At 40.4% G+C, this 27951-nt stretch overlaps 1 protein-coding gene across 3 annotated transcripts in view; it reads right to left on the bottom strand.

The window, feature by feature from the left end:
• AOAH (acyloxyacyl hydrolase) overlaps positions 1–27951 on the bottom strand; it is a 195175-nt gene that overhangs the window by 42923 nt on the left and 124301 nt on the right. For all 3 annotated transcript variants that reach the window (XM_059933610.1, XM_059933609.1, XM_059933611.1), the window contains one exon: positions 9195–9277. In XM_059933610.1, the coding sequence (XP_059789593.1) occupies positions 9195–9277 (83 nt within the window). The remainder of the gene's footprint in view (positions 1–9194; positions 9278–27951) is intronic.

Raw genomic sequence — 27951 nt, 5'->3', positions numbered from 1 at the left:
TTCAAAAGTTTCTATTATAATTAAACATTGTATCTTGGAGATACTTTTGGTCTTTGAGAGAGATAACAAGTTTTGATGCCTGTAGCCCTGTAAGCATTTGCCTTTTAGATCAAGCATCTCAAAAATCGGTATTAAAGTCTTTCTTTGTTGTTGTAACCACACTGGATCATGGCTCCCAAACAGAAATGTCCTACTTGTTTTGGTATAAGTAATTTCTGTTATCTCCTGTCAACATCTTGGGTTGAGAGGAAATATTCTACCCAGTGGTTGGGTTCATTAAATAATTACTGAGGGCCTATTTCTGTTTGGCAAAGGTGACTTCTTTGCTTCTTCTAATACTCTGTGCCTTTAGAAAAAATTGTCTTAACATTTTCATTTTGAAATGATTTCCAAAAAGTTGAAATAATTTCCAAAACTCAATAATTTACAAAAAATTGCAAAAATAGAACAAAGGATTTGCACATAACCTTTCATCCAGATTCCTTAAATGTGAACATCTTTCATAATCATAGTGCAATGATCAAAATCAGGAAATTCACATTGGTACAATATGTTGTCTATACTAAAGACCTCATACATATTTCACTATTGCCCCATTAATGACCAGGGCCAGGATCCAATTCAGGATCACATGTGTTTAGTTTCATGTCTGTTTAGCCTCGTTTAATCTGGGCTGATTCCTTAGTCCTTCTTTGTCTCTCATGACCTTGACACTTTTGAAGGGTACTGGCCAATTATTTTATAGAATGTCTTCAATTTGGGTTTGTCTTATGTTTCTTCATGATGTAATTCAGGTTATGACTGAATAGAGGCAAGAATACAGTAGCAGTTGCTCAGTTAGTTTAAGGTACAAAACATTTTTTCTTCCAATACAGAGATCTTAACGGGGTGGAGGGTGTATAAAAATAATAAGCCCTTGTATGTATAATTGAATTCAGCTAAGCCTGGATTAATACTCATTTGCAGTTTTTCTCTTCATCCTTCTTTTACTTTTTCCTTGCCTCTATCCCTTTCTGAGAGGACCACTTTTGATAAAGAAGGCTGACACAGAATGCTGGATCAAGGTATCTAATTCTGACATTCACCTGCCTCCAGGGCAGGTACTGGCTGTCCTAGACAGCAAGATAGTGGTTTTAGCAGCTAGAATCCAAAAGGGGGACAGTATGGCATGGTGGGGAGCAGGGACAGACATGCTCTGGTGTATCTGGTAGGAGACGGACACGAGTTTAAACTCTGCCAAGCTAATGGACCTTGGGCAAGTTACTTAACTTTGCTGTGGGGTTTAAATGGTGATAGAGTATGTAAAGTACTTAGCATAATGTCTGGCTTAGAGAATGTACTTTCTGTGGACCGAATATTTGTTTCTCTCCAAAATTCATACATGGAAATCTAATCCCCATTGTGATGGTATTTGGAGGTGGGGCTTTTGAGAGGTGATTAGATCGTGAAGATGTGCCCTTATAAGAAAAATTGCCGTTCTAAGAAGAAGCCAGAGAGCTGGCTCGCTCTCCTGCCATGCCGCCAGGGGATGCAACGAGAAGCCAGCAGTTTGCAACCTGGAAGAAGGCTCTCATCAGAACCTGCCCATGCAGGCACCCTGAGCCTCCAGACCTGTGAGAAATAAGTTTCCGTTTATAAATTACCCACCCTGGTACTTTGTTAAAGCAATCTGAACTAATTAAGCAGTACTTAATATTAGCTAAAGTCTGTAAAAGTAATAATAACAATAGCCGCTTCAAACAACTCTCCAGCTGAATCTGCCCATCCTGCAAACAGATGCCTTAGAGGGCTGTGCCCTGACCAGCGGTCCTTGGCAGTATTTCTGAGAGAAACACGATTAGCTGCCTGGAGACTGGAAGGACATGAACCTGTTCCTTCTGGCTTGGAGTAAGGCCTGAAGAGTGGTGTCTCTGTGCCCAGGACAAGCTCCTTCGACAGTTCTTGTGCTTGTTGAGGAATCAAAATCCTCTCAGTCAGGCCTAAGAGCAGGACGGATTTCTCCCCCGTGTCTGCTCTTGTTAGAACACCTCCCAGAGGCACCGTCTGTCCTTCTGCTGGATGCCCAGGGCCTGGTCAGCTCTCAGGAGCTATTCCTTGCTTTCGCACCCTCTGACCTGTTGGGCATCAAAGCCCTAGTTCACTTTCCCTTGAATAGTTGCTAACCATTAGAGTTGGGACGGGGTTGAACTCTCAAATGGCCACAGGGGCCGGGTAGCTAAATCCATGTGTGAATGGAACAGGGTGGGAACCTCGGCCAAACACACAGCACATGATCCACCTGAAGGGGGGGCCACTACTCAGTGCCAACCCATTGTTGCCAGGCAGGAGCATGCCTGTTTACCAAAACTGCTGATTTTCTAAGATAAATAGGAAATTGGATTTTTATGTAAAATCTCTTGATTATTAAACATCAGCAATAAACCACATTAAAAAACCAAAAAACTTAAACATGGAGTGAGTCTGAGGATTGCTAGTCTAAGACACTCTGATTTAGGATTTCAGAATCATAGAGCTTGGATGGACGTTGATTATCCTGTTTAAGCCCTTTATTTTAGGGAAAATGAGGTTCAGAATGGGGAAGGGACTCACTGAGGTTATAGAACCAGCCATTAAGGGGTCAGGACTTGAACATGGTCTAGGCATGCATTAACATTTAGTCTTTTTATCCTCTGTGTCTATTACAGCGACTGGTGCTCAAAAATAACTGTAGAATTAATGAAGCCATGAAGGATCATTCTCATGAATCTGGGGCTCGCCTCTCCTGATTTTTCACTGGAGAGCAACAAGAGAGAGTTGTATTATCGTGTGGGATATGAATAAGGTTGTTTTCTTTGCTCATGTGATTCACATGTGAATCTCATGTGCTTCATCCCAGAGCAGCGATGTGTAGGAGAAACAGTCCAAGAGTCATGAGAAGGAGCCCTGAGCTGGACTCACAGTTGTCCTGGACGCGATGTGATGTCCCACATCATGTAGAAATCCCCTCTCCTCTTCCATCCCCTCCCCTCACTCTGATTCTGCTCCAAGGCCTCCTCCTCAATTTGCCTTAGAAACTCTTCCCTCACCCCTTCGCTGCCCAACTTCCTCTTCTCCTCTTCACCCCACCCACTTAGACTTCCTAAGACTTTATCCTGTAGATGGTCTGAGTATGAATTCCACAGCCTGCCCTGAATTTTGCCCCGTTTTTTCTAGTTTCTCCTGGTCTGTCAGATTCTCTCCCATTCTTCAGATGGTTTAACCAAAGGCTAAACAAGGGAACCAGCAAGATGAAGTTTTTTGGGAGGTGTGGGGTATGGAGGGTGGGTAGAGAAGTTAAGAAGTTCAAGATTGAATTTGGTTTGTGGCAAGGGGATTGGGGTGTGGCTGGGTAGGTGAGGGTGCAAACACATGCACTTTCGCAAGTGTTAAAATTCTCCCTTTTTCATATGTATATACTTGCAGTTAGTCCCTTGCTCCCCACTCTCCCACTAAGTGGTGAGCATATGGGTGCACAGAGAGGGGCGACCTCTCACTGTATGGATGGGCCCCTCCAAGAAGACATGCTCTTCAGCACTTGTGACTTTCTGAAAACAAAACAACCCCAAACAGGTGTTGACACCAAGGTTTTGCTAAACTTGCAAAAATAAAATGAGGAAGGCTGCAAGTGAAAAAGACATTCTGTTTCAAGCCAGTAAAGTCCTGCTTGCAAACTGTAAAGAGATCCTTGGTGCAGCCCCTAAGACCATCGGAGTGCCCTCCTCTTCAGGCTGTGTGGCCATGGAGACTCAGGGCTGGGATTTGCTTGTTTCGTAAGCAGATGAGTCTTGTTTATTTTGGAAGTAGATGCCTCACGAATTTTTCTTTACTTTAAAATACATATCGATATTGAATATCATGTTAACATTTGCTTTTCTTCTACCTTTATTTTAGATGAAGCGTAATCTTGTCACTCATGGTTTTTGCCCACCATGGAGGTATTCAGGTTGGCAAAAGATTACTGTGTGTGCTTTTCTTCTCTTCAAAGGTTACATGTAACTCCTGAGAGTTATTTAGTTTAAGAAAAAGTGTGTCAGTTTGACAAGTCCCTACTACGTGCAGCAGAGGCTCAGCTCAGGGCTGGGAGTACAAATTTGGTTCCCATGCAGCTTGTCCTCACCGTCAGACTGGGAAGCCAGACTTAAAGCAAATGACTCAGCTACAGGCGAGGAAATGCAACAACAGAGGCAGGGACAAAGGGCTTATGTGAGGGCTGAAAAAAAGCTAATACTTACTGAGTCCTCTCTGAGCTCGAGGCCCAAGGCCCGAGACCTTTGCTGAGGTCCCAAAGATTGGAACGTGCAGCACGGGTATAGGAGGTGGTTTTGGGGTCCACGTTTGCTGTGTTGGCCTCCCCAGCTGAATATCGACTGGCATCCATGCCTGAAGCTCTAGTCTCTGAGGGGTGATCATTGCTGGGGAGAAGATGACACCCCTCATCTGCTTCTGTTCCTTCCAACATGTTCTAGAGCTTCCAGCTCAAGCAGCCAAGGCTTGTTCTCCAGCCCTTTCCACCCACAGCTTCCACCTCTTGCCTCACCCATCAGCAGGGGTCTTCCACTGCCCCACCCTCAGTTCTCACACTGTCGCCTTAACCCTGCCCTTGCCCATTGTCTCCTCCAGCCTCTCTAGGGGAGCCCCGAGCCTGCTCCCCAGGCTGCACCCGCCTCCCATTCCCCAGGGCTCCCTCTGCAGTCCCCTCATTTCTCCTCTAGCCTTCGCCCCAGATCCCCTCTGTCAGTCTTAGATCTGCCAGCTACCAGTTTCCATCACTGCCCACTCCCACGCCTAGCCCAGCTTCTTCCTCCCAGAGGAAGCCCCTTTCTTTCTGCCAGATTCTCCTGGTGGGGCTGGCAGCCCCTCTCCTGTCCCCATTACCTTCCTGCTTGCTACTGTTCCCAGGGGCCAGGAAACTCAATGTTAGATGTCCCTCTTTCTACCCTTGAACTCTGGGAGCCACAGGCCTTCCCAACATGGACATGTGTTTTTTAAATTTATTTTTGATTTTTCAAATTTACTTGCTTCTTTAAACAAAAATTTATATTGAAAAAGAGACTGATTTTTTAAAATGCTGAGTAAATAACAGGACAGGTGGTGGGTGAAGTTAGCAACAAAGATGGACGATCAGGAAGCCCTGTATTTCCCCATTCAACCTTACCAGGGCCCAGTGAAGTTCAAGTATGGGCTGCTATCACCCCCACTTTGCAAAGGGAGCCCCATCTGGGTTTTGTGATGAATTCCTTCATGTCATGTGACACAGTTTAAGGAACTGGCTTTATTGGGGAAAGGACAAACTTACAAGGCTGGGTTTGTCCCCTGAATCCCATCATCCCACTGAGTTCGGGTGCAGCCTTTCCCCCAGGAGGGCGGGGTGAAGAATCCCATTGGAGCTGGCTTGTTGCAACGGCAACAAAGAATGAGATCCCGGGGCTTCCCTGGTGGCGCAGTGGTTGAGAATCCGCCTGCCAATGCAGGGGACACGGGTTCGAGCCCTGGTCTGGGAAGATCCCACATGCCGCGGAGCAGCTGGGCCCGTGAGCCACAACTACTGAGCCTGAGCGTCTGGAGCCTGTGCTCCGCAACAAGAGAGGCCGCAATAGTGAGAGGCCCGCGCACCGCGATGAGGAGTGGCCCCCGCTTGCCGCAACTAGAGAAAGCCCTCGCACAGAAACGAAGACCCAACACAGCCAAAAAATAAATAAATAAATTAATTAATTAAAAAAAAGAATGAGATCCCGGCGTCGTCTTGGGCAATTGTGCTCAGCCAACCGTGATCCCCATTTTATAGATGCAGAAACGGACCAGAAAATTTAACAATTTGTCCAAGTCACACACCAATTCCAGGGCCTAAATTCAAAACCAGTCTGATATTTTATACACAAAGAAAAAAGACTTTATGAAGTAACAAGGAGGGGAAGACCTCTGTTCTCTGGGCTTCACCTTGTACCTCTGAAAAGTAAGGTGATATTCTGTGAGGACCCAGCCAACCCCCTGGTGTTTTGACCCTTTCCCCCTTCACCGCACTCCCTTCTGCTCCCCACCCGAGCCATGTGGGCACGTTGGGAGCTGTAAGGGCTGCTGCAACCCATCTCCTTTGCTGATTGTAAAGAAGGCTTAGCAAGAAACTTCCTACGCTTAACCCTCCATGCCAGAGAATTGGTACCCAAATTAAAATGACTTCAACAGTTTACATTTTAAAATACCTTATAATCACTGGCAATGGTTCATGGTAGAGCTATCTATAGAAATTTTTGGGATCTTGTACATAAACCTCAAGAGGAAAACAGGAGCTGTTTCTTTAATTCTTATTACACAATTTTTAAGAAACGCTTTCATATTCCATTCAACTTTTTCTTCCCTTTTTCCTCTTTCTCTCTCACTGGTTCTGAAAAATAAGTGTAGACATAAATATGCAGGCTATAGAAAGCTGACTTTTTCTATATCTAATAAAAACCTTGGGGAGTAATTGAAATGATTTGGCACTGGCAGTCAGGTTACATGCTGCATAATATCAAAGGAAAAATCCATAGTGAGGAAAGCAGCAGAAAACAGGAAGATGTGCTGGAGAATAAAGCCAGAACATTAAATAATGAGTAACTATGAGAAACTTTAAAAAAAATTTTTTTATAATTACATCCTTAGAAAAATAGTCAAGAAGCATCTTCAAAGAAGTTATACTAGACAAAGTATACACTCTCTGTATTTCTAAGGATTTTGAATTTAAAGAAAAGAACAGAAATACTCCTCACCCCCAACTCCACCCCTGCATCTATTCATTAGATAAAAGTCTGACAGAAGCCATGGGTTTCAATCAAATTTTGACACACATGTTTTTTCATGATTAGGCTATCCTCCCATCTCCTTTCTCCCTTTTTATCTCCACGATCTGAATTTTAAAGAAATGCTGTCAAGACAGTGTACCACAAAAGGAGAGATGTCTACTATAAATTGTACTGAGTACTTTTCAGAGAATTTTACTTTGGTCTTTTAGATTTTACAGAAGATGGCTGCATTCATTGTGGGAACAAAGTGACGTTGAGATGACATGTCTGGGTCTTGTGAGAGAGAAATGCTGGTGTCACAGGCACACGGGGAGAGCGCAGCTTCCAAACTGCATTTCTGGCTGAATCCTATCCCTTATTCTGCACCCTAACATGGACTCTTGGCTGGGGACCTTGGGCAAGTTCTTTACTGTTCCTTCATTCAGTTTCCATCTAGATTTTTTTTGGTTGTTATTTCTATATAAAACCAAAATCTGTGGGAAACAGAAATATTAAAAAAAATGAAAGCAATCACCCATAATTTATCAAACATAATGATTTTGGTGTATTTTCTACCAATTTTATTATGTACAGCTAGTTTTTTCTTTTCTTTTAAAAATATAGTAGAAATTAAATTATACTATCCAATTTTATATGCTAATTTTTCTTTTGGCGGTGTTTTGTCTTTCTAAATAAAAATATATGGACTTTTAGCCCTCATTTCCTAGAGCTGCATAATATTCCACATGGTGTTTTTGGGTTCTTTGTTTTTACAGTCTATACCGGCAGAGAGATTCTGACAGCACTGGGACTGTTTGGATATCTCATAAAAGGAAAAGAGAGAGAGCAATAAAGGGTCAGTATTCACTTTGTGTCTATGATGATTCTTAGCCAGGTTGCATGACAACTTTCCAATAAATTGTTGGTCATGTTCATACGCAGAGAGACAAGGCTGATTTCTTTCTGTGGGTCAATCTCGGATCATAGACCAGTGACTGTATTATCGTTGTTGGTGTCTGAGTGGAGTGAGATAAGCTGGGTACAAATTCCGGCTCTGCAACTTTCTATTTCTGTGATCTGGACAGGGCTCTTGGTTCTCTCTATGCCTCTGTTTTCTCAGCGGTAACAGTGTAGATATCATTACAAATTCCCAATTCTGAGAAACGTATTTTAATACATTTGATACTGGGTTGAGCGCTGCAATCAATGTGTACATTGCCATTTTTCTTTCCTTTTTCCACCATTAACACTCTCCAGAGCTAATACAATCAATGATATCTTAGAATTGAAGTAATATAATATGTAATATAATAAATACTTGCTTTATAATTTGTTGAAAGGATTAGGAGAAATATTATACATAAATTGTTCTTAGCATTTGGTAAGAGATCAACAATCAGCTATTATTTTATTAGTAAGAATAAAACTATGTTGTCCTTAGAATAGAACATTTGTTCTGTGTAGGATATATATGATAAACAATACATTATTTGTAGTTCATATATTTAGATAAAACTTGTACTGCTTGGAAAATTCCTTAATACTCTGTTGATTAGAGATGGCATAGGGATGGCAAATAGGTTTAACTTTATGTGCCAAGTCTAATCTGTTGATGATGATTGTCAGGTGTGCTGTGTTGTGAGAATCGCTGAAGCAGAATAGCGGACAAGAGCGCCAAGGTGGGTTAGTTAATATCTTCCCCAGACTTCGGAAGATGGAGTGGCAACACACAGACTAAGTGTTTGCCATCTCTGCATTATGTGTCACAAAACATTACTTGGCAGCTCATTAGGTACTAGTCAGCCCATGGTTTATCAATCAGGAGTTTCATCAAAATCTTGTGGACTGAATCTGGGTCCAAGGTGGGAGGTGAGAACCACACAGGTAAGAAACAAGCCCAGAAGACACAGATGTCTGGGAAACATGGGAAGCTGATGGAGACAATACCCTGAAAACACATTCCTTTTTAAAATGGCTTTGGGGGATTTCAGCCACAAACTCTTAGCTATTTTTCTTAAAACTCCAACCCCAGTAGAAATGTGGGAGACTTTGCACCATAAGGGATGGCAGGGTCTTTGCAGTGACCTTGATTTCGCTCAGCCCTTGTTCTGCAAATGCTCACTTAGGTCTTGCCTCCTGAGCCTTGATGCCCTGCACCTTGGCCTTTCTAGAGCTTTACTGTTGGATGACTAAGGTGCCCCCGTGGTCTCTACCTTAACGGCATCTTGTCTTGTTCTCTTTTGCTATGGGTAAAAGGCTTTAAAAGGGCCCCTCTCTCAGAAAAGGAAATGGTATTGAAAAGGGGGACTGTTCATTTTATTCTGTGTTTATTATCTAATCCTCTGCTTTTGTGGTACTTATGAAATAAAACGAAACATTAAAGGCACATTGGTGAAGTTTAAATGGAACACTACATACCATTTCTTGAAATGTTCTGGTAGTCCCTGTGATTGCAGTGGTTTCTTTTCCGTAAACGAAGGTAAATGGAGTTTTCTTTAACTCTGAAAGAAATATATACGTGTATATTTAATGTCAGGACATTCACATGATGGAGTTAAAAGAAACATGGTTTTATTATGATTTTTTAAATGTGAAAATGAACTCAGAAAATCAAATCTCTGCAGGCACATTTTCTCTAAACTGTCAATACATTATTAGGAGTTGTTATAAGAAACAGTTCTACAAAACGGGTTGCACTGATGTGATAAGATCAAACTTTTCCTTTTTTTTATGAAGACTTCCAGTCATCCCTTTCTAACCTTTTAACCAAGAGCTGCTGTAAGTCTCTTGAGCAACTGGTCATTTTTAACAACTCGGTTATTTTGAACCTGACCATGTTCCCTTTCTTCTTTTGGTTGCTGTGAAGCTGTGGCAGACACTCCTGTTGTCTTTCAGATCCATTTCTCCCCCTTCATCCATTTTAATAGAAGTTTCAGTAGGACATGTGTCTGCCCCAAATGATGACTGCTTTACTCAGCTTCCCTTGCAGCTAGGAGTGGCCACTTCACTAAATTCTGGACAATAAGATGGAAGGAGAAGTATCCAGTGACAGTTTCTGGGAATGTTTCTCAGGAAACAATTGGCAGGTGACCCTTGCTTAGTCCTTTTTCTCCATTCTGCTGCCCACAATAGGAATGCTGTCATCTTGGACTCTGGGGATAAGTTCTACACTGAGAAAGCAGAGGCGTGAGCTGGAAGGGCCCTGGATCCCTGAGGACCAGTGGAGTTGAGCTCCCATATCAGACCTGGACTGCACATGTGAGAGAAATAAACTCATCTGTCATCTTATTTAAACCACCCATACATTGAGTTTCTCCGTTACTTATAGCTGAATCTAATACTAATGGACACAGATTTTAGAGACAAATTTTCAACCAGCATCAGGCTGTAATTGCACATATTTTAAGTCACTTTATTGGCTTCTCTTTGTCCCATCTTTGATTTTCTATCTTCTTTTGCCAAACTTTAATTTAATTTAAATGGAATTTAATGTTATGTTCACTATACTTTTATAGGCTTCCTAAAATCCGTTTTGAAACAAGACCAGGTATAAACTAATGAATAATAATTAAACTCAGATATATTTGATTATTCCTCAAATGTATTTTATCTTCTCTTCATTATAATAAACTTCATATCTCACAACCTTACATAAATCACCATTTATTTTTAAGTGTTATGTAAGTCTCACTCATTGTATTATAGTGCTTGCCTACTGTCTCAGTGCTTCAGGTTTGGGCACTTAGAATACACTGTAGGGCTTCCCTGGTGGCGCAGTGGTTGAGAATCTGCCTGCCAATGCAGGGGACACGGGTTTGAACCCTGGTCTGGGAAGATCCCACATGCTGCGGAGCAACTAGGCCCGTGAGCCACAACTACTGAGCCTGCGCGTCTGGAGCTTGTGCTCCACAACGAGAGGCCGCGACAGTAAGAGGCCCACGCACCGTGATGAAGAGTGGCCCCCGCTCGCCGCAACTAGAAAGAACCCTCACACAGAAACGAAGACCCAACACAGCCAAAAATAAAATTAATTAATTAAAAAAAAAAAAAAAAAGAATGCACTGTAAGTATTGTTCTTTCTGAAGTCTGAGGAAACTAATAATAATAGAAAAGAAACTTGTGGTTACCAAAGGGGAAAGGGGGAGGGAGGGATAAACTAAGAGTTTGGGATTAACATGTACACACTACTATATATAAAATAGATAACCAACAAGGACCTACTGTATAGCACATTTTTTTCTCTTATAAGTTATTTTGTAATAACTTATAAGGGAAAAGAATGTAATAAAGAAACTAACACAACACTGTAATCAACTATACTTCAATTAACACCCCCCCAAAAAAAGAAACTACTAGTAACATTTCTTAATAGAAGACCAAGATCTCTGAACAATATTTTAATTATGGAATTTTTGCTTTGTGGTAGAGTTTTGGGGTGAGTGATTTATTTTACTTTTTTTAAAAAAATTAATTAATTAATTTATTTATGGCTGTGTTGGGTCTTCGTTTCTGTGTGAGGGCTTTCTCTAGTTGTGGCAAGCGGGGGCCACTCTTCATCGCGGTGCTCAGGTTTCTCACTATCGCGGCCTCTCTTGTTGCGGAGCACAGGCTCCAGACGCGCAGGCTCAGTAATTGTGGCTCACGGGCCTAATTGCTCCGTGGCATGTGGGATCTTCCCCGACCAGGGCTCGAACCCGTGTCCCCTGCATTGGCAGGCAGATTCTCAACCACTGCGCCACCAGGGAAGCCCTATTTTACTTTTTAAAATCAAAGCTACCCATGCACACAGTTTTAAAAATCAAATTCATTTTACTTGAATAATGTTTATTGAGCCTTACTATGTTCCACGCACTATTCGAGGCACCTGGGTCCTACTGGTAAATGAAAAAGACGAAGATCCCTGCCCCTGTGTCGTTGACATTCTGGCAGGGAAAAAAACCCACTAAACATCATGAATAGGCAAATTATGGAGCAGGCTAGAAGACAGTAAATGCTATGGAAAAAAGGGAGGCAGGGGAGCTAGGATTAGAGTGGTCAGAACAAGGCTTATTGAAAAGGTGGGTGTGAGCAAAGACTTGAAGTGGTGAGCCTTACAGAACAAAATAGCTGAACTATTTTCGTCTATAAGACTTGTAGTGATAAACAGCAAGCTCACACTCCCCATTCCTCCCCATGTCTCCATTCCCAGAGGCAATTAACTTCAACCTTATTTGACTGAGTCTTTTCATATTTTCTTTCTTATCTCTAAATAACATACTTTCAAGGCTCCTTCTTGATTTTTAGTCTTTGGCATTATCTATTCACTTCCCACTATCAAGAGGAGGATTTAGCTATTCACAACAGATCTATGATTGCTTTTTCTTCTCTTCACAAGGCTTTCATTTCCCTGGAGTTAATAGCTGCCTTTGTTTCTTTGTTTAATTTTCTTAAGTGTTTATCATCAATTCACCCTCAAATTTTTTTACAGTTGTTTGATCTCTTTTCAATATGCTCTGATATATCAGATAGTTTGTTAATTTCATCTTCTTGTGGAAATCTCTCCTGGATCCTCTTGCCCTGCTTAATCAGGACTTGTTGCCCTCTCACTCTGCTGCAGAGCAGATATCCTGGGAGCCTCCTTTTTCATATCCTGGGGATTCTTTTCACCTCTTCCTGACTTGTTAAATATCCTATTTCCTGGAAGACCACATTTTTCTTATTTTTGATGGAGAGTACTTTTACGTAATGTTTGAAGGATGTGTGTGAAGTAACATTACTTTTTTTAGCATCTGAAAATGTTTTTATTTTTGACTTAGTGAGGTGTAGGGTGGTGAGGTATTGCTGGTGAGGTGTAGGGCGGGCCCGGAAACACAGCTTGCACCATAAATACAAACACAAATAAGGGTTAATAGGACTTGTTGGGGACGAACTTCAAGTAGAGAAGTAGCAGTGTTCACCTGGTCCCTGAACTCTCATTATCTCATAGAAAAGTGTCTTAGACAGGACATAGCTAGACTGGACACATATGGGACACCCTATATATTTTTAGGGAAAGCAGTTTCTGGTGTTTATAAGTCGCTATATAATAAGAATAAGAATAAGAATAATAAATTTCAGGGACAGGTAACTGTTTTGTTAAAAAGGAGGAGTTCCAAACAGGATGAATCAGCTTCTTGTTAAGTACCAATAGGAAAGAGGAAATGGGTCTCCAGAATTATCTGTTTGCCTCTTGTTGACTGGTGTGGTAGATTTAAGAATAGCCTCATAATCTTTGACACCCCTACCCTTAAATCTTGGCTGTCTTGTTACTTCTTTTTTTTTTTTTTTTTTTTTAAATAGAGTTTTAATGCTTAAAGGGTATATATGAAGATTCTGGCTAACTGAGGTTTTTTTGTTTTTTGTTTTTTTAATTTTATTTATTTATTTATTTATTTATTTATTTATTTATTTATGGCTGTGTTGGGTCTTCGTTTCTGTGCGAGGGCTTTCTGTTTGCGGCAAGTGGGGGCCACTCTTCATTGCGGTGCGCGGGCCTCTCACTATCGCGGCCTTTCCTATTGCGGAGCACAAGCTTCAGACACGCAGGCTCAGCAATTGTGGCTCACGGGCCTAGTCGCTCCGCGGCATGTGGGATCCTCCCAGACCAGGGCTCGAACCCGTGTCCCCTGCATTGGCAGGTAGATTCTCAACCACTGCACCACCAGGGAAGCCTTGTTACTTCTTTGACCAAAAAGATATGGTGGAAGTGACACTATGCCAGTTTGGGCCTGGCTTTTAAGATTCTTGGCAACTTTGGTCTCTTGGAGCCCTGGTCCACCACCTAAGAAGTCTGACTGTCTTTCTGGAGACACCATGTTAAAAAGGCCCTATAGTGGAAGCAACAAAGATGTCCTTCAATAGGTGAATAGATAAACAAACCGTGGTACACCCATACAAAGGACTATTATTCAGCAATAAAAGGAAGTGAGCTATTACGCCATGAAGAGACATAGAGGAAGCTTAAGTGCATATTGCTAAGTAAAAGAAGCCAGTCTGAAAAGGCTACATACTGTATGATTCCAACTATGTGACATTCTGGAAAAGGCAAAACATGGAGACAATAAAAAGATCAGTGGTTTCCAGGGGTTAAGAGGAGGGAGGGGGGTATCAATAGGTGGAGTACAGGGGCTTTTTAGGGCAGTGAAACTAATCTGTACAATACTGTAATGGTGGATATATGTCATTATGCATTTGTCAAAACCCATAGAATGCACAACACAAAGAATAAACCCTAATGTAAACTATGGACTTCAGTTAAGAATAATGTATCAATGTTGGCTCTTCATTTATAACAAATCTACCACACTAATGTGAGATGTTAATAATAGGGGGAATTGAGGAGATGAGGGAGTATATGGGAACTCTCAGTACTTTCTGCTCATTTTTTCTGTAAACCTAAAACTGCTCAAAAATTAAAGTTTATTAAAAAAAAAAAAAGCCCTACCTGGAAAGGAAAAGAGATCCAGCTTAACCCAGCCTTCTGGTCACCCCTTGTCAGGCACCCACTTCGTGTGAGTGAAGCCATCTTGGACCCTCCAGCGCAGCACTAAGTGAATACTGTCGTGTCCATGGTCAATATTACATGGAGAGGAAGAATTGGCCAGCCAAGCTCTGCCTGAATTCCTGACCTCCCAAACTGTGAGGTATAAAAATGCCTTGTTTTAAGCCACTAAACTTTGGAGTACTTTTTATACAACAATCGATGTCCAGAACAGATGCTTATAGAATTCTGCGTTAATATCGTTTTCCCTCATAAGTTTGAAGGAATCGATCCATTGGATCCTGACCTACCTGTGTTGTTGTCTGAAGCCATTCTGTGCCTCAATCCTTTGAGAACCTGAGTAGCATCTGTTCCAAGTGTTCTGAAGTGTCATGATGACAGGGTGGTGTGGTTCTATTTCCATTCAGTGTTAGACACCCTTTCAACCTGGAAAAATTCATGTCACTCAGTTCTGAGAGGTGTTCTTGAATTATTCCATTGATGATTTCTTCCTTTCTTAGAACTCCTATTATTTGGATACTGGGTCACCTAGACTGGCCCTCTAATTTTCCTAGTTTTTCTGTCTTAGTTTCCATCTCTTTGTCTTTTGCTCTATTTTCTGGATGATATCCTCAACATGATTTTTCAATACATCCATGAAATTCATCTTATGTCGTTAGTATAATCTTCCAATGATCTTTTTTGGTCTCTGAATATTTCTTTAATTTTAGTATAATGTTTTTATTTCATGAATGTAATATCTCCTCTTACTTTTTTGAAGATATCATTTTAGTTATTTTTATAAGTAGGATATTAATTAAAGTTAAAAAAAATTTCCCCCTGGAGCACTGTCTCTGTTATCTTGAAGTTGTTTTTCTCTTTGTTTTTGTGTTGTTTTTCACCATCGAGGTTGGTCTCAGATATCTGATGATCGTGGGTTGTTGGCTTATGTGTAAAAGTGGAAACTAGTTGAAAACTCAAAAGCTGATTGGAAAGTGGGCCTGCTGGGTGTGGCTTTTTGTCTGTGGCCCTTACTAGAGGGTGGGCTGGCTGGGCCTTTCTCAGGGAACCCCTGCTGTCCGAGTCTTTGGGGCTTTCCTCTTAGGATGTGCAGATTCCCCAGAGAAGGGTCTTCTAGTCTCCAGCTGGGTTGCCAGCCCTCTGGGTCCAGGGGTGGGTGGACTTCAGATTCAGCATGCTTGTGTTTTAGCACAATGCTCCTACCTCCCCTTGTCTGCTGTCTTCCAGTCCAGAAGCTCTTGATTTTAGCATCTCCAGAGAAGAAACCCTAGTCTTATATCAGAATAAGGGAGGGGAAGAGATCTGAGGCTCTAACTACTTCTTCAACAATCTTTCAACCAAGACTTGTTTTTAGCCTCACTTTCATTTCTAGAGCTACCATACAGAGCCAGTTCCCAAGGCCTCTGGGGTTCTGCGGTGTAGACTGGGTTGCTTCTCAGCCGTCCCTCCTCCTAGTTTAGGATGCAACTTTCTTGAATAGACTAAGTCAGTTACCACTTGTCCTTCTGCTTTCTGGCTTCCAACATTTTGTGGCCGTTGGCTCTTCCTGTTCTCTTTGTCCTTGTGGACAAATTCGTTTACTGTCATTTTAGTGGGGTTTCTCAAGGAAGAGAAGTAAATGCTTTGTTCAATCTGCTATCTTACCCAGAAGGCTGAAATGAATACTTTATACACTGCATCATCTATGCCCTCTGCCTTGACTATTTTATTATATTTTGAAAAAGCAGATAGGAAATGGACATTAGATCTGAGTTCAATACTAAAATAATTTCACAGTCAATAAAGAGGGGTTATTTTCCTTTGGGAAAGTAATTGTTACCAATATTTAGCCAGAAAGGTATTTTTGATAATTCTAAAAGTGGAATTTATGTACTGAAATATTGTTTTGCTCTTGACCTGCTCATGGAGAGTAAACAGTGTGGATATTAATATTATAGATACAGCTAGTCACACGTTACAGAAAGAACATAGAAATCTTTATCAATAAGCAAATAGCTCCATTACTATTTCTGAGCAGAAATAGCATCTAGAATTTTGGGATTAAGGTTTTGTAATACTAAGTACTAGAAACTATTTCACCTAAAAAGTTACTATTTTCTTTCATCCCCATTCTCAATACATAACCTCTCTTATAAATCTTAGGAATTGAATTTCTCATGCAGTGCTCAGGAATTCTGAGAAGATAGAGGGATCAGTACAATATGTTGAGAAGCTTGTAATACAATATTTGAGATGCCTATAAATGGAGGAGATTGCTTAATAGAAAGTTATTTACATACAGGGTCAGTAAAACTTGAATTAATAGGCTAAACTGAGGTCACCACGCATAGTAAGGTTAATGGTGATCACCATTCTGGTTTCAAATTCCCCTCTTCTCACTCCCCTTTCCCTACTTGGACTCCAGTTTCCTTTATGATCTTTATTTCTCTTTTTCCTCTGTCGTGCATCAAAACCCAGTCCAACAGGTGAGTAGAAGAGGTAATAGCTTTAGTCCTGTAATTTGAGGGGTGCAGAGAAGGAGTGTTTGAAAGTTCTCTTCCTCACACATTCCCCAATGTCTAAGCTGGGGTGCCCTCAGCATTGAGAGTAGGCTTGGAGGTTCACCATATTAAATTCCCAGTTTGATCAGCTCCATCTATTGTAGGGCCTGGGACGTATAGCCCTTTCACTGAGGACACAGTAGTCATATTTTGATTTCTAATACCAAAATTCAAAACAGATAAATCTCAGAATGTCTACTAGTTGCTTTCCCCAACATGGGCTCAGGTAATACAAAAACCACTTTCTCTGAGAGCTTTCTAATGACCACCCCCCTCTCTCGTTTCGCTATGGCTGAAAGAAAAACAAAACAAAAGAAAGAGTAAAATTAAGAACAAGCCTCAAGAATAATGCAGACAAATTAAAAGGGTTGTTTTAAAATTGAAAAAATTATCACCTCCTATGTTGATTCCAAGCAGAACCCACTTGGAGAGAGGCAACATAACAGTTTCCCAAAGGGCTTAGCATATCAGGGGTTTTTTGGAATAAACCGAGTGAAATATTATTCAAGCAACAGTGATGTATCAGGTCCTGTTTCTGAGTCTATTTCTGACTCTCTTTAGCAGCACAGCTAGTTTGGGTATAAATTCTGAGACCCTGTGAAGCTGAATGGGAATTAGTCACACAAAAAAGACTGGGGCTTGGAAGGTAAGTGAGAGATAAATGGTAACATTTGATGTGAAGGGTTAGGACAGGGGAGTGGATTGGGATAAAGTTGGATAATTTAGAGACTAGACAGACTTTATTCAGGGACCTCTACTGCTAGGAAGTTTTAAGACAAGGGTGGATAATTTTCTTTCCGATGTGGATGGAGGTCAGGCCAGCATGGGGCCAGGGAGATGGATTAAAGAACTTTTAAAATTCCTTCTAGCTCTTTGATACTAGCCACATCCCAGAGCCCTGTGTAACCCCTAATTCACTGCATCACATCACAGGAGAAGCAAGATTTCAGCCTCAGAGAGAGATAAACATGCAGAATATGACTCGTTGTGTATTCAAAGAGCCTGGCAATGGACTAATTATGCAGGGGGGCTTGCAGGGTGAGGATGACTGCAGAGGAGGTCCCAGGAGTTCAGACATGAAAAGATTAGCAAGACAGCATGATAGATTTTGAATTTGGAGCAGCAAAATAGTAGAGGGAAATAGACTTCAGGGGCATCGTGTTCAATAATTCATAAGCTGCTGTACTCACACAAGGCTTCTTACCTGTTAACTTTCCACTAAGATTCCTTCCTCTGCCCTTCTCTGAGCTTGTGGCATTATAACTCTCTCCATCCTGGCTTTTGCCAGCCTCAGATTTGATTCTAGGCCACTGTATCAGGGTAAACTTTAAACTGTGATAAAACTGAGGGATTTAAGCCTGTGGATGCTTACAAATCTGAAAAGATCATTTGTGGCATAGAAGAAGATTGTTTTAGTAATCGCAACAGTATTTCTCAAAGGATGCTCTGTGCAACACTAGTTTCTTGAGACGTATTTTTCTCATAAAACAGACACACATTCTACATGGTTCTGTGGTCAGATTAGTTTAAGAAATGTTTCATATTATATCTTGGAGCTATACAAAGTTTTGGGGGTTATTGAAGGCTCTGATAAGCCTTACACTGAATAAAACTGTTTCCCTTTATTTAAACCAGCATTTCCAAAACTTATTTGACCTAGGAATCTTTTTAAAAAGTGTACATAATACCTTTTAACATCTTGTGGAACCAGCGTTTCACAGAACAGTTTTTGAAGAATATTGATGAACTATCTCTGTGATCTACATTTGAGCTTTATGAGATGGCCTAAAACCTCAAGTTCAGTTGGTTACAAGAATTCTACTAGAAAAATTTGGAGGTTGTACATTTACTCTGATCAATCTAGATTGCTGTAAAATTATATCATTCTTGACAAAAATTCACATCAATGCTTAATTTATCTATTATTGACCAAATAGCAGATCTCTCCTTTGTTTTACTCTTTCTACCTGACTACTGAATTGATAGTTTTACTTTAAACTTATTTTCTCCAATTTGTTGACTGTGCAGTTATTTTAATATTGTGATGAATTTGCTAATTTCTTGTAGAATATTTATGATCGAACCCACTTAGAAGTCCAAAGGCTTAAGTTACACTGATTTATTTTTATATGCGTCCCGTTATGCAGCTGGTGATCAGATTCATGCTGTTTATACTCCTCCTCCCATGTTCCTGGTGTTTTCCCTGAAATGTTAATTCCTGCAAATCTGATTTGATTTAGGCAATCTGAGTAAATGCAAGGGAAGGAGGTTTGTAGATAGTACCACACTCTGCAAATATAAAGTGATGTCATTATAAACTTAGTGATTCTTTTATTGAGTACCTACTATGGTGCCACACTCTGTGCCAGGGGCTAGGGCTCCAGAGTGAAGTCAAGCCGAATTCTGGCACTCGAGATGCTCAGAGTCTGGTACGGGGTGGGTGGAGTGGGGAGACAGTGAGTAAACTGTCTGACAAATTTACACTCCTTCTCTGCACCCGTCAAATTACAGTTATGACAAGTGAGATGACATTGGTATTGAACGGGCAAAATAGGAGCACTGGAGAGAATCGTATAGTCAGATTAGTTACTATATCAGGGGGTTAGTATGGAGAGGCCGTCAAAAGGAACTGACCCCTGACTGGTGGTTGTTGAAGCGTGAATGGCGGTAACTGGGTAAGACAAAGCTGAGGTTCAATGCCTATGAAAAATTTTCAAACTCACTAGTAATCAAGAGGTTACATATTAGAAGAGCAATAAAATATTTTTGTTAGATCAGGAAAAAATTAAGAAGATATTTGTCAATATCCGGTATTGACAAAGGTGTGGGGAAACAAGTATTCTTATACGATATTTGTGGGACTGTAAATTGGTATAGCCTTTTTGGAAGGATTATAAAAAATTAAAAATGTATACATTCTGATCCAGTAATTTTTTTCTAAAGACATCCTCACACATGTAGTCATAAAGAGAACCATAGAATGTTCATTACAGCATTATTGGAATTAATGAGGATTTGGAATTAAGTTGACTGTCCATCAGTAGGAGAATAAAACAACCATACTATGAAATACCATTCTGCACAAGAATGGAAAGTGTTTCAAGAAGTATTGTTAAAGCATTAATTTATAGTATGTTATGCATAGTATGATGTCATTTACAGGAAAACCCCAACAAAGCATTTACTTCTTTATGTACAGATACATAGAAAGGGTCTGTAAGAAACCACACTAAATTGATAATGGGACTTTCTTCTGAGAAAGGGAATGAAATTGGGAAAGGGCTTTAGCTTTTTACATTACATAGCTCAGTATGTTTTGTAAAATAGAAATGTATTCATGATTTGAATAAATTAAAAAATAAAATTAAAAACTAAGTAGGGTCAAAAAAAAAAAAAAACTAAGTAGGGTCAAAGGGGACATCACCGCAGTGGAGAGATTTGTCAGTACACGGCAGGAAGAGTCCTGGGCTAGCAGTCGGTGTCTCCAGGTGGTCCTTCCTGCCCCAGGCAGCGCCTCCCTGCGCCTGCATTCCATCCCTTCTTGCCTTGTCTAAGACCTGTTCCTTCCTTTGTCCGCCTTTCTCCCTCTTTTGGCTCTTCCTAACTCCACAAGCATGCTGCAGGATTTCTCATCTAAAAATGTCTCCCTCATCTTTTATTCCCCATCGGCTATCACCTCACTTCTCTGCTCCCTTTGATAGTAAAACTCGCTATGAGTTGTGTATGCTCACCTGCATTTACTTCATCATCTCCTGAACCTACTCTCTCCAATCAGACTTCCATCTCCGCCCCACTGAAACGTTTCTGGTCAAAGTGTCCCCGTGATCACTGTCTGGACACCCAGTGGTCCTTCTCAGTTCTCATCTTCCTCTTCCTCAGGCACCATCTGGCTGATGTGCACTTCTCCTTTGGAAACACTTTCTTCACTTGGCCTCCAGGACACTAAATGCTTCTAGTTTTCTTTCCTCTTTGAGGGCTGTTCCTTCTCTTCCCTAACCTCTACATGTTGGCATCCCCCAGCCACTCTCCTCAGCCACATCTCTTTTCTACACTCACTCCCTGTAACAGAAATTCTCAATTTTTTTCTCTCAGGACCACTTTATGTTTTTAAAATTATTGAAGAAACCAGAGAGCTTTTGTTTATGTGAGTTATAGCTGTCAATATTTATATACTGGAACTTAAAACTTAGACATTTGAAAGATCATTTAATTATTAATCATTTAAAATAATAAGCCCATTACATGTTAACATAAATGAAATATTTGTTTTCTGAAAAAAAAAATATTTTCCAACCCTTCCCCCAATTAGTGAGAAGAAAAGCATCATTTTACCATTCTGCAAATCTCTTCAATGTCTGACTTAATGCCAATAGAAGACAGCTAGGTTCTCACATCTGCTTCTGCATTGTCTGTTGTGATATGTTCTTTTAATGGAATTATATGACGAAAATCTTGTCTTAAGTATACATTTAGGTGGAAAGTGAATAACATTTTAATATCCTTTTTAGATAACAACCGATAGCCTTCTTTGATTCTACACCAAAACTCAGCAAGCAGTTGTTTCTTAAAGGCTGGTTAGTTGCAATATGGAATCTGAAATGGACTTTTTGCATGATGTTGCATTCAAGTGCATTGATCTAGCTTGTACTTTGAATGGATCTTTCACCCAGGCATGATTTCATATATCACAAACTGGTCATTTAGAAAATATTGGTTTACTGAGTTATGCAGATATTCCAAATGTTGATGCATCTTATAATACAATATTGAAAAATCATACTTGTTGCAAGCACCATGTATCTCATTGGAAAGGACTTGGAGTATTAGGAAGCTGTCAAGTTTATAGTAGAAGATACAACTTTTCAAAAATTCTAAATTTTCTCTGAAAGCTCAAATTTTATGATTGGTAATCAATACTGTCAGTTGTTTTCCTTGAAGTGACAAGCTCATTGCATTCATTTTAGATATAATACCTGCCATATATCCAAGTCTAAATAACTATAATTTGTTTTCCAGTCTTCTTCAGTAAGAAAGATGTTCCATGAAAAACTGACTAATTCAGTTCTCAACTCTCTCACACAAGTGCTTTTCCTTAGGATAACCATCATATTTTGTTATGCAGCAGAAGTGCCCTATGCATACTTCCCGTTTCATCAGATGAAATTATTAAAAATTATGTACTTACTTTAATAAAATTAATAATTTTTTCCCTACCTTATAGGTGACATTTTCAAGGGAAGATATCCCCTCTTTTTTAATCCAGGAGGTGTGGAGGTGAAGACCACAGTGACTACTAATATAGTTTGGTGCTACTGCTTTGATTCATGCTCAGATATCAGTAGTTTTTTACCCACCATTGCTTTTTCACCATCAGCTCAAACGGCTACACAGTGCAAAAGGTAACTGTTTTAGCATTGTTGTGAAATAGTTTTATCCTGTGGACCCCCTGAAAAAGTCTTAGAGACCCACCCCCAGGGGTCCATGGACCACACTTGGAGAATCACTGATGTAGACTACCTCTCACTCCAATCAGCCTCACCCAACCTCAAAATGACCAACTCTTTGGCTAATTATTTGTTTTGCAAAGTATAATTATAAGATGTCTAATCATTTGCAATTATATCACATGTAATTTTTTTTAAATGAAATATATTTCTTTTTTTTAAAAATGTATTTATTTTTATTTATTTTATGGCTGTGTTGGGTTTTCGTTTCTGTGTGAGGGCTTTCTCTAGTTGTGGCAAGTGGGGGCCACTCTTCATCGCGGTGCATGGGCCTCTCACTGTCGCGGCCTCTCTTGTTGCGGAGCACAGGCTCCAGACGTGCAGGCTCAGTAATTGTGGCTCATGGGCCTAGTTGCTCCGTGGCATGTGGGATCCCCCCAGACCAGGGCTTGAACCCGTGTCCCCTGCATTGGCAGGCAGACTCTCAACCACTGCGCCACCAGGGAAGCCCCACATGTAATTTTTGAATAATGGTTTTAATAAGGTTATTAAGCCTATTAGTGCTTCGTACTTACATGTCTTTTTTTTTTTTAAACAGGAAATTAGGTTAGCAAATGTTAGCTGCAAATCCCTTCTCTCCAATTTTATGTTTTTAATGCCCCAAGTGACTTGGTTTGGAGTTATACACTGCTTTTCAAAACTGTTCTCTCATATAATGTCTACTGGGTTGGAGAGAATAGATAACCTCTAACACTCAGATTCTAGGACACCTCTCATCAAAGATGTGTGTTTAAATGTCCTTGAATAGCATTACTGTGCCACTTATAACAATGGCTTTGTCTATTTCTTTCTAAGCGTTTGCTCTGTTTCTGGCCCCAAATAGCAAATTTAAGTCAGAAGCAGAGGGAGCAACAGTTACTCCAGAAAATTCCATGTAGTTTGCACCCACTTGTGTTGGTCCCACTGGTCTCACTCTTAACTCTCTAGCTTGATATGGTAACTTTGGTCATTGTTTTTGGTTCTTTTGGCTTTCGTGACTTTTTAAGGCTAACTGCAGGCTTACTTGATATTTTTTAAGTTGTATCTGTTGCCCTGCTCTTCCTCCCAGCTTTGAAGAACTTCTCTATCATTTAGCCCTGGCAGGCAGAACTCCACTGACTGGACCGACTCCTGGCCTCACTTTCAGAAGGGGATTTGGATAATCATAAATTCTCAGGTTAGAGGCGCTGGGTTCAGGTGGTTATTTCTGTTAAGGATTTGGAGTCACCTGTTTCCCTCTCTGGGGGTCGCTTGGAAGAAATAGTATGCATAAAGGATTATAATGGAGAACCACTTTAGCTAATAAGCTGGTCAAACACCTAATGCAGGGCTTACTATGTGTGAACTTGACTTCTATTGCACAGTATCCCTGGCCCTAGAGAAACATGGTTCCTAGAACATTTCAGGCTCTGACCCATAAACTTACTCATATCTTTTCTCAAGGCATGGCTAGTTAAGGGTTGGAGAAAGCATATTTGGTGGAGAGAAGCAGGAGCATCTCTCTCCAGCAGTTTTCCCTAATGCTTCTAAATCAAGCAGCAGCATAAAGTAGGATGTGGACTTGAACATCATGTTGCCCTACAACAGCCAAACTTGAATATCGGAGAGAACTTCAGAGATTGGCAGGTGCAACTCCACTTCATCATATAAATGAAGTCCAGGGATGCTAAATGTTCCACTTAACAGCCACACAGAACCAGAACCCTTTCACCTGTAAACACAGACTTCTTCCTACTCTACCACACGGACTCACAGTGCTCTGGAATTTTAGATGTTGCATTTTGCTCTTCCAGTTTCATTGAGATATAACTGACACACATCACCATATAAGTTTAAAGTGTATCGCATATTGATTTGACTTACATCCATCATGAAATGATTATCATAATAAGTTCAATGAACAGCCATCATCTCTTATAGATACAGCATAAAAAAATTATTTTCCTTGTGATGAGAATTCTTAGGGTTTATTCTCTTAACAACTGTCATATATAATGTGTAGTAGTGTTAATTATGTTTATCATTTTGTACATTACATCCCTAGTACTCATTTATCTTATAACTGTAAGTTTGTACCTTTGTACCTTTTGATTGTCTTCATCCAATTCCCCCTCCCCCTACCCTCTGGTAACCACAAATCTGATCTTTTTCTATGAGTTTGTTTGTTTGTTTTTGAAGTATAATTGACGTATAACACTCTGTTAGTTCCTGATACGCAACATAGTGATTCGATATTTTTATGCATTTCAAAATGATCACCATGATAAGTCTAGTTACCATCTATCGCCATACAAAGATGTTACATAGTTATTGACTATATTTCCCACACTGTACACTTCATTCCTGAGACTCATTTTTTTTGCAGCTAGAAGTCTGTACCTCTTAATCTCCCTTATCTATTTATGTATTGCTTTTAAACAAGAAGTTCTTCCTTCCTGAAGTTTTGGTATTGTTTTTTATCCTTCTACATTCTTTCTACATGGGTTACTGGGCCTTGGCTTCTTTAACCTAAATAGGATTTTCCTGTTAAATTAATTACTTTTGAAAGTGATCTGAACACAAATAACTATTTTTAATCTTTAAAGAATACTTTTTTCTTCTCACTTATTGTTAGAGTTCTCCCTATTGTCAGGGTCCCAGGCCCCAAGCTGCCAACCTCACAGAGGGCTTTTTGTTTTTTGTTTTTGCCTTTGAACTACTCAATTTCTTTCAGAAAGCACATGGTTTTAAGGGATATAACTTTTTGAATTTTCTGAAGCCTGAGAGCCAAGAGAACAGATTTCATTAATGTTGACTCAACTGAAGGATGTAAAGATTTGTAAAACTAAGCGGTTATGTTTGTCTTTTAATACATGCATGTAATTTCAATTAGAGTTATATTCATCTCATATAGGAGATGAGGGGGTAATTTTGATTGACTAAATTTGACTAAATTTTGAGGGGGTGGAGGGCATAATGGAAGAAGGAAAGGAAAGCAACCAACTTCTCTTCCAAACTTTTGCTTTCAAAGGTACATTTCCAAAGAACACTGTTAATACCCAAAGCATGAGGCTGATCACAGATAATAGGAGGCACTTTCTAGAGATCCAGTTGAATAGAGAAATCCATAAATTCTATCCCATGTTGATAAGCATTTGGACTCAAAGGGACATTTGCTCAAAATGCCTATGGCAGCTGCCACATCTCTTGCAAACACTTCCTCTAGGTCAATGTTCTATTTATTCTCCTGATTCCACCAGAAGAGGACTCCCATCCTATGCCAATCTCTCTTTAGTAATTGTTACACACTTGATAACTCTTTGTTCTTTTAAGGAGACTGGCCTAGCACAGGTTATCTGCAGGTATAATTTACATGAGAGTATATGAGACAGTTTAATAGGAGCTACTGCTACAAGGGACATACCGGATGGTGACACACAGGGACTGTCATGCTGCTGTGTTTTTGCTTAATGGGGGATCCATTGCAACTGATTCCAGACAGAGAATTTCCTTTTCTATCCAAAGGAGTTAAATATAGTCTTCTCCATTCCCGCTAAATGGCAGAGAACACAGGCACAGTACACAGAAACAGGTGGCAAAAGACCACTAAGAGAGAGATAACTAGATAACTTGGGCCCACAAAAGCATAGAGAAAAAAAACCCTGCAGGGCAGGTGGCCAACCAGCTGAGGCGTGCATCTCCTTAGAAATACAGCTGGTAAGGATAATGCTTAGAGTCAACACTGAGCAAGTTGCATAGCAGACTGTTTTGTAAATAGCAGTACAGAGCCTAATACAAGAAGGTGCTATGTCAGCATAGACTAGCTCACGATAGAGATGATTTTCACGTAAGCTGCACCTAGACGGTTCCTTCCTTCGTGCCGTGTGGTCAGAATCTCTCTGCATAGCCCTCATAAGAATTATAAACCATTTGTGTCTGACGACTTACAACTTTTCCTCTCCGTTTTCCCCCCCACTGCCTTTCTCCTAAGGAAGATCTGTCTGCCTTCTGGGCTCTGATAGGATGATGGGTGGAAACTGCAATAGGACTGGAGAGCTAGCAGGATTTCACATTGATAAAGGAGGAACCCCCTGGTCTGAGGACAGAATAGAGGCAGAAAAGAAAGAGGGACACTGGCTCCCGCTGCCACCGCCCAACAAAAACTGAAAACAACTGAACAGAGTCTGCTTGGGAGCAGGTGCTAAGTTTGGGTAGAGATTTTAGGAAAATTAGATTTAGGACATGTGGGGCAACTATTGGTGGGTATGAGCTGTAAGTGGAAAAAGATGAGGAAACAAGTTTTCATCATTTTAGCTGCGCATGGGAATGGATTCCCCTTTCATTCTTTGAGTGTTTCCAGTGAAGGTTTAAACTATTTAACAATTAATTTTAAACATCAGACTAGTATTTCTTCAACGGCAACTTCATGAGGCTTTAGGTCAAAAGGTGGGGTTCATATGTAAATTTAAGCTTCCATTAAAAGTATGGTAAACTGTGTCCATTTCTCATTCATAACTAATTCTTTTTGTTTGTCATAAAAGCCTGGATTTAGAGAAATTTCCAAGTACTTTTATACATAGATAGCTGGATTGCGTGGAGGGTACATAAATAATACTTTCTCAATTTTGATGTTGACAGTGGGGAGATAAACAAGACTGTTGTCCTGAATGCTGCCTTAAGCAGGCTATCTCTGGACGTGTTCCTGGTGACAAAGACCACAGCAACTGCAGCTGGGGAAAGAGGGCCTGTGGAAGGGTGTCAGAGGCCCCAGACCACTGGGAGTATGGGGGCCCTAGGAAGGGACAATGGGCACATGATCAACGTCTGAAACAATGCATGCCACCTCTTCACGTGGGGAGGGCATCTTTGGTTCTTGGTCATTTCCTCATCCTAGAGCTACACTTTCAAACAAAGGGACAATGGCTAAAGGGGGTCGTGTTCCCACAGGTAGAATAAAAGCAGCACATAAAAGTTGTGAGCTAGGAGTGCCTTGGCTCACCAGATTATTCTCTGGTTCCATTATTCACAAGGTTCCATGATGGCGGATCCTACCACTTCTTATTCACCTGTGGCCTTGGTCAAGTTTCTTAGCCTATCTACTTAGCCCTTAGATTCCTCAACTTTGAAATGCAGAAAATAATACCACCCACCTCACAAAGAGATGAAATGAGAAAACCTCTAAATAACACTCAGTACAGTGTTTGGTATATAGGGAATGCCTATGAAGGTTACTTCCTACTACCTCTATTAATCATACTGTAAGTACTGTTACACTAATGACAAGGACTGACCTAATTTTTTTACATGATTAAACTTGAAAATCTACACCTAAACTTGAAAACACATTTCTCTTACTTTCCCTTATATTCACGAATATAAGGGAAATTATGATTTCTACATAAATATGAGCACCATTTCCTGAAGTTTGGTTATCTTTTCTAGCTTTTTCTCTACCTTTTTCATTGCCTCCATCTCCTAAATCCTTTCAGGTTTGAGTCCCTGGCCAAACACCCCAAAAGGAGGTTGCTGTTGACCATTTCCATGAATTCTTCTTCCATTATTGACCCCTGTAGCTCTGTGTTGACAGTTGTCTTTTGGCACATCTAACTCGTATTCACATTGTTTGCACATTTCTTTCATCTGCCCTCCTTGAT

The sequence above is a fragment of the Balaenoptera ricei genome, chromosome 9 (assembly GCF_028023285.1).
Source record: "Balaenoptera ricei isolate mBalRic1 chromosome 9, mBalRic1.hap2, whole genome shotgun sequence".
Taxonomy (NCBI): domain Eukaryota; kingdom Metazoa; phylum Chordata; class Mammalia; order Artiodactyla; family Balaenopteridae; genus Balaenoptera; species Balaenoptera ricei.
This window is presented reverse-complemented; position numbering and strand designations above follow the sequence as displayed.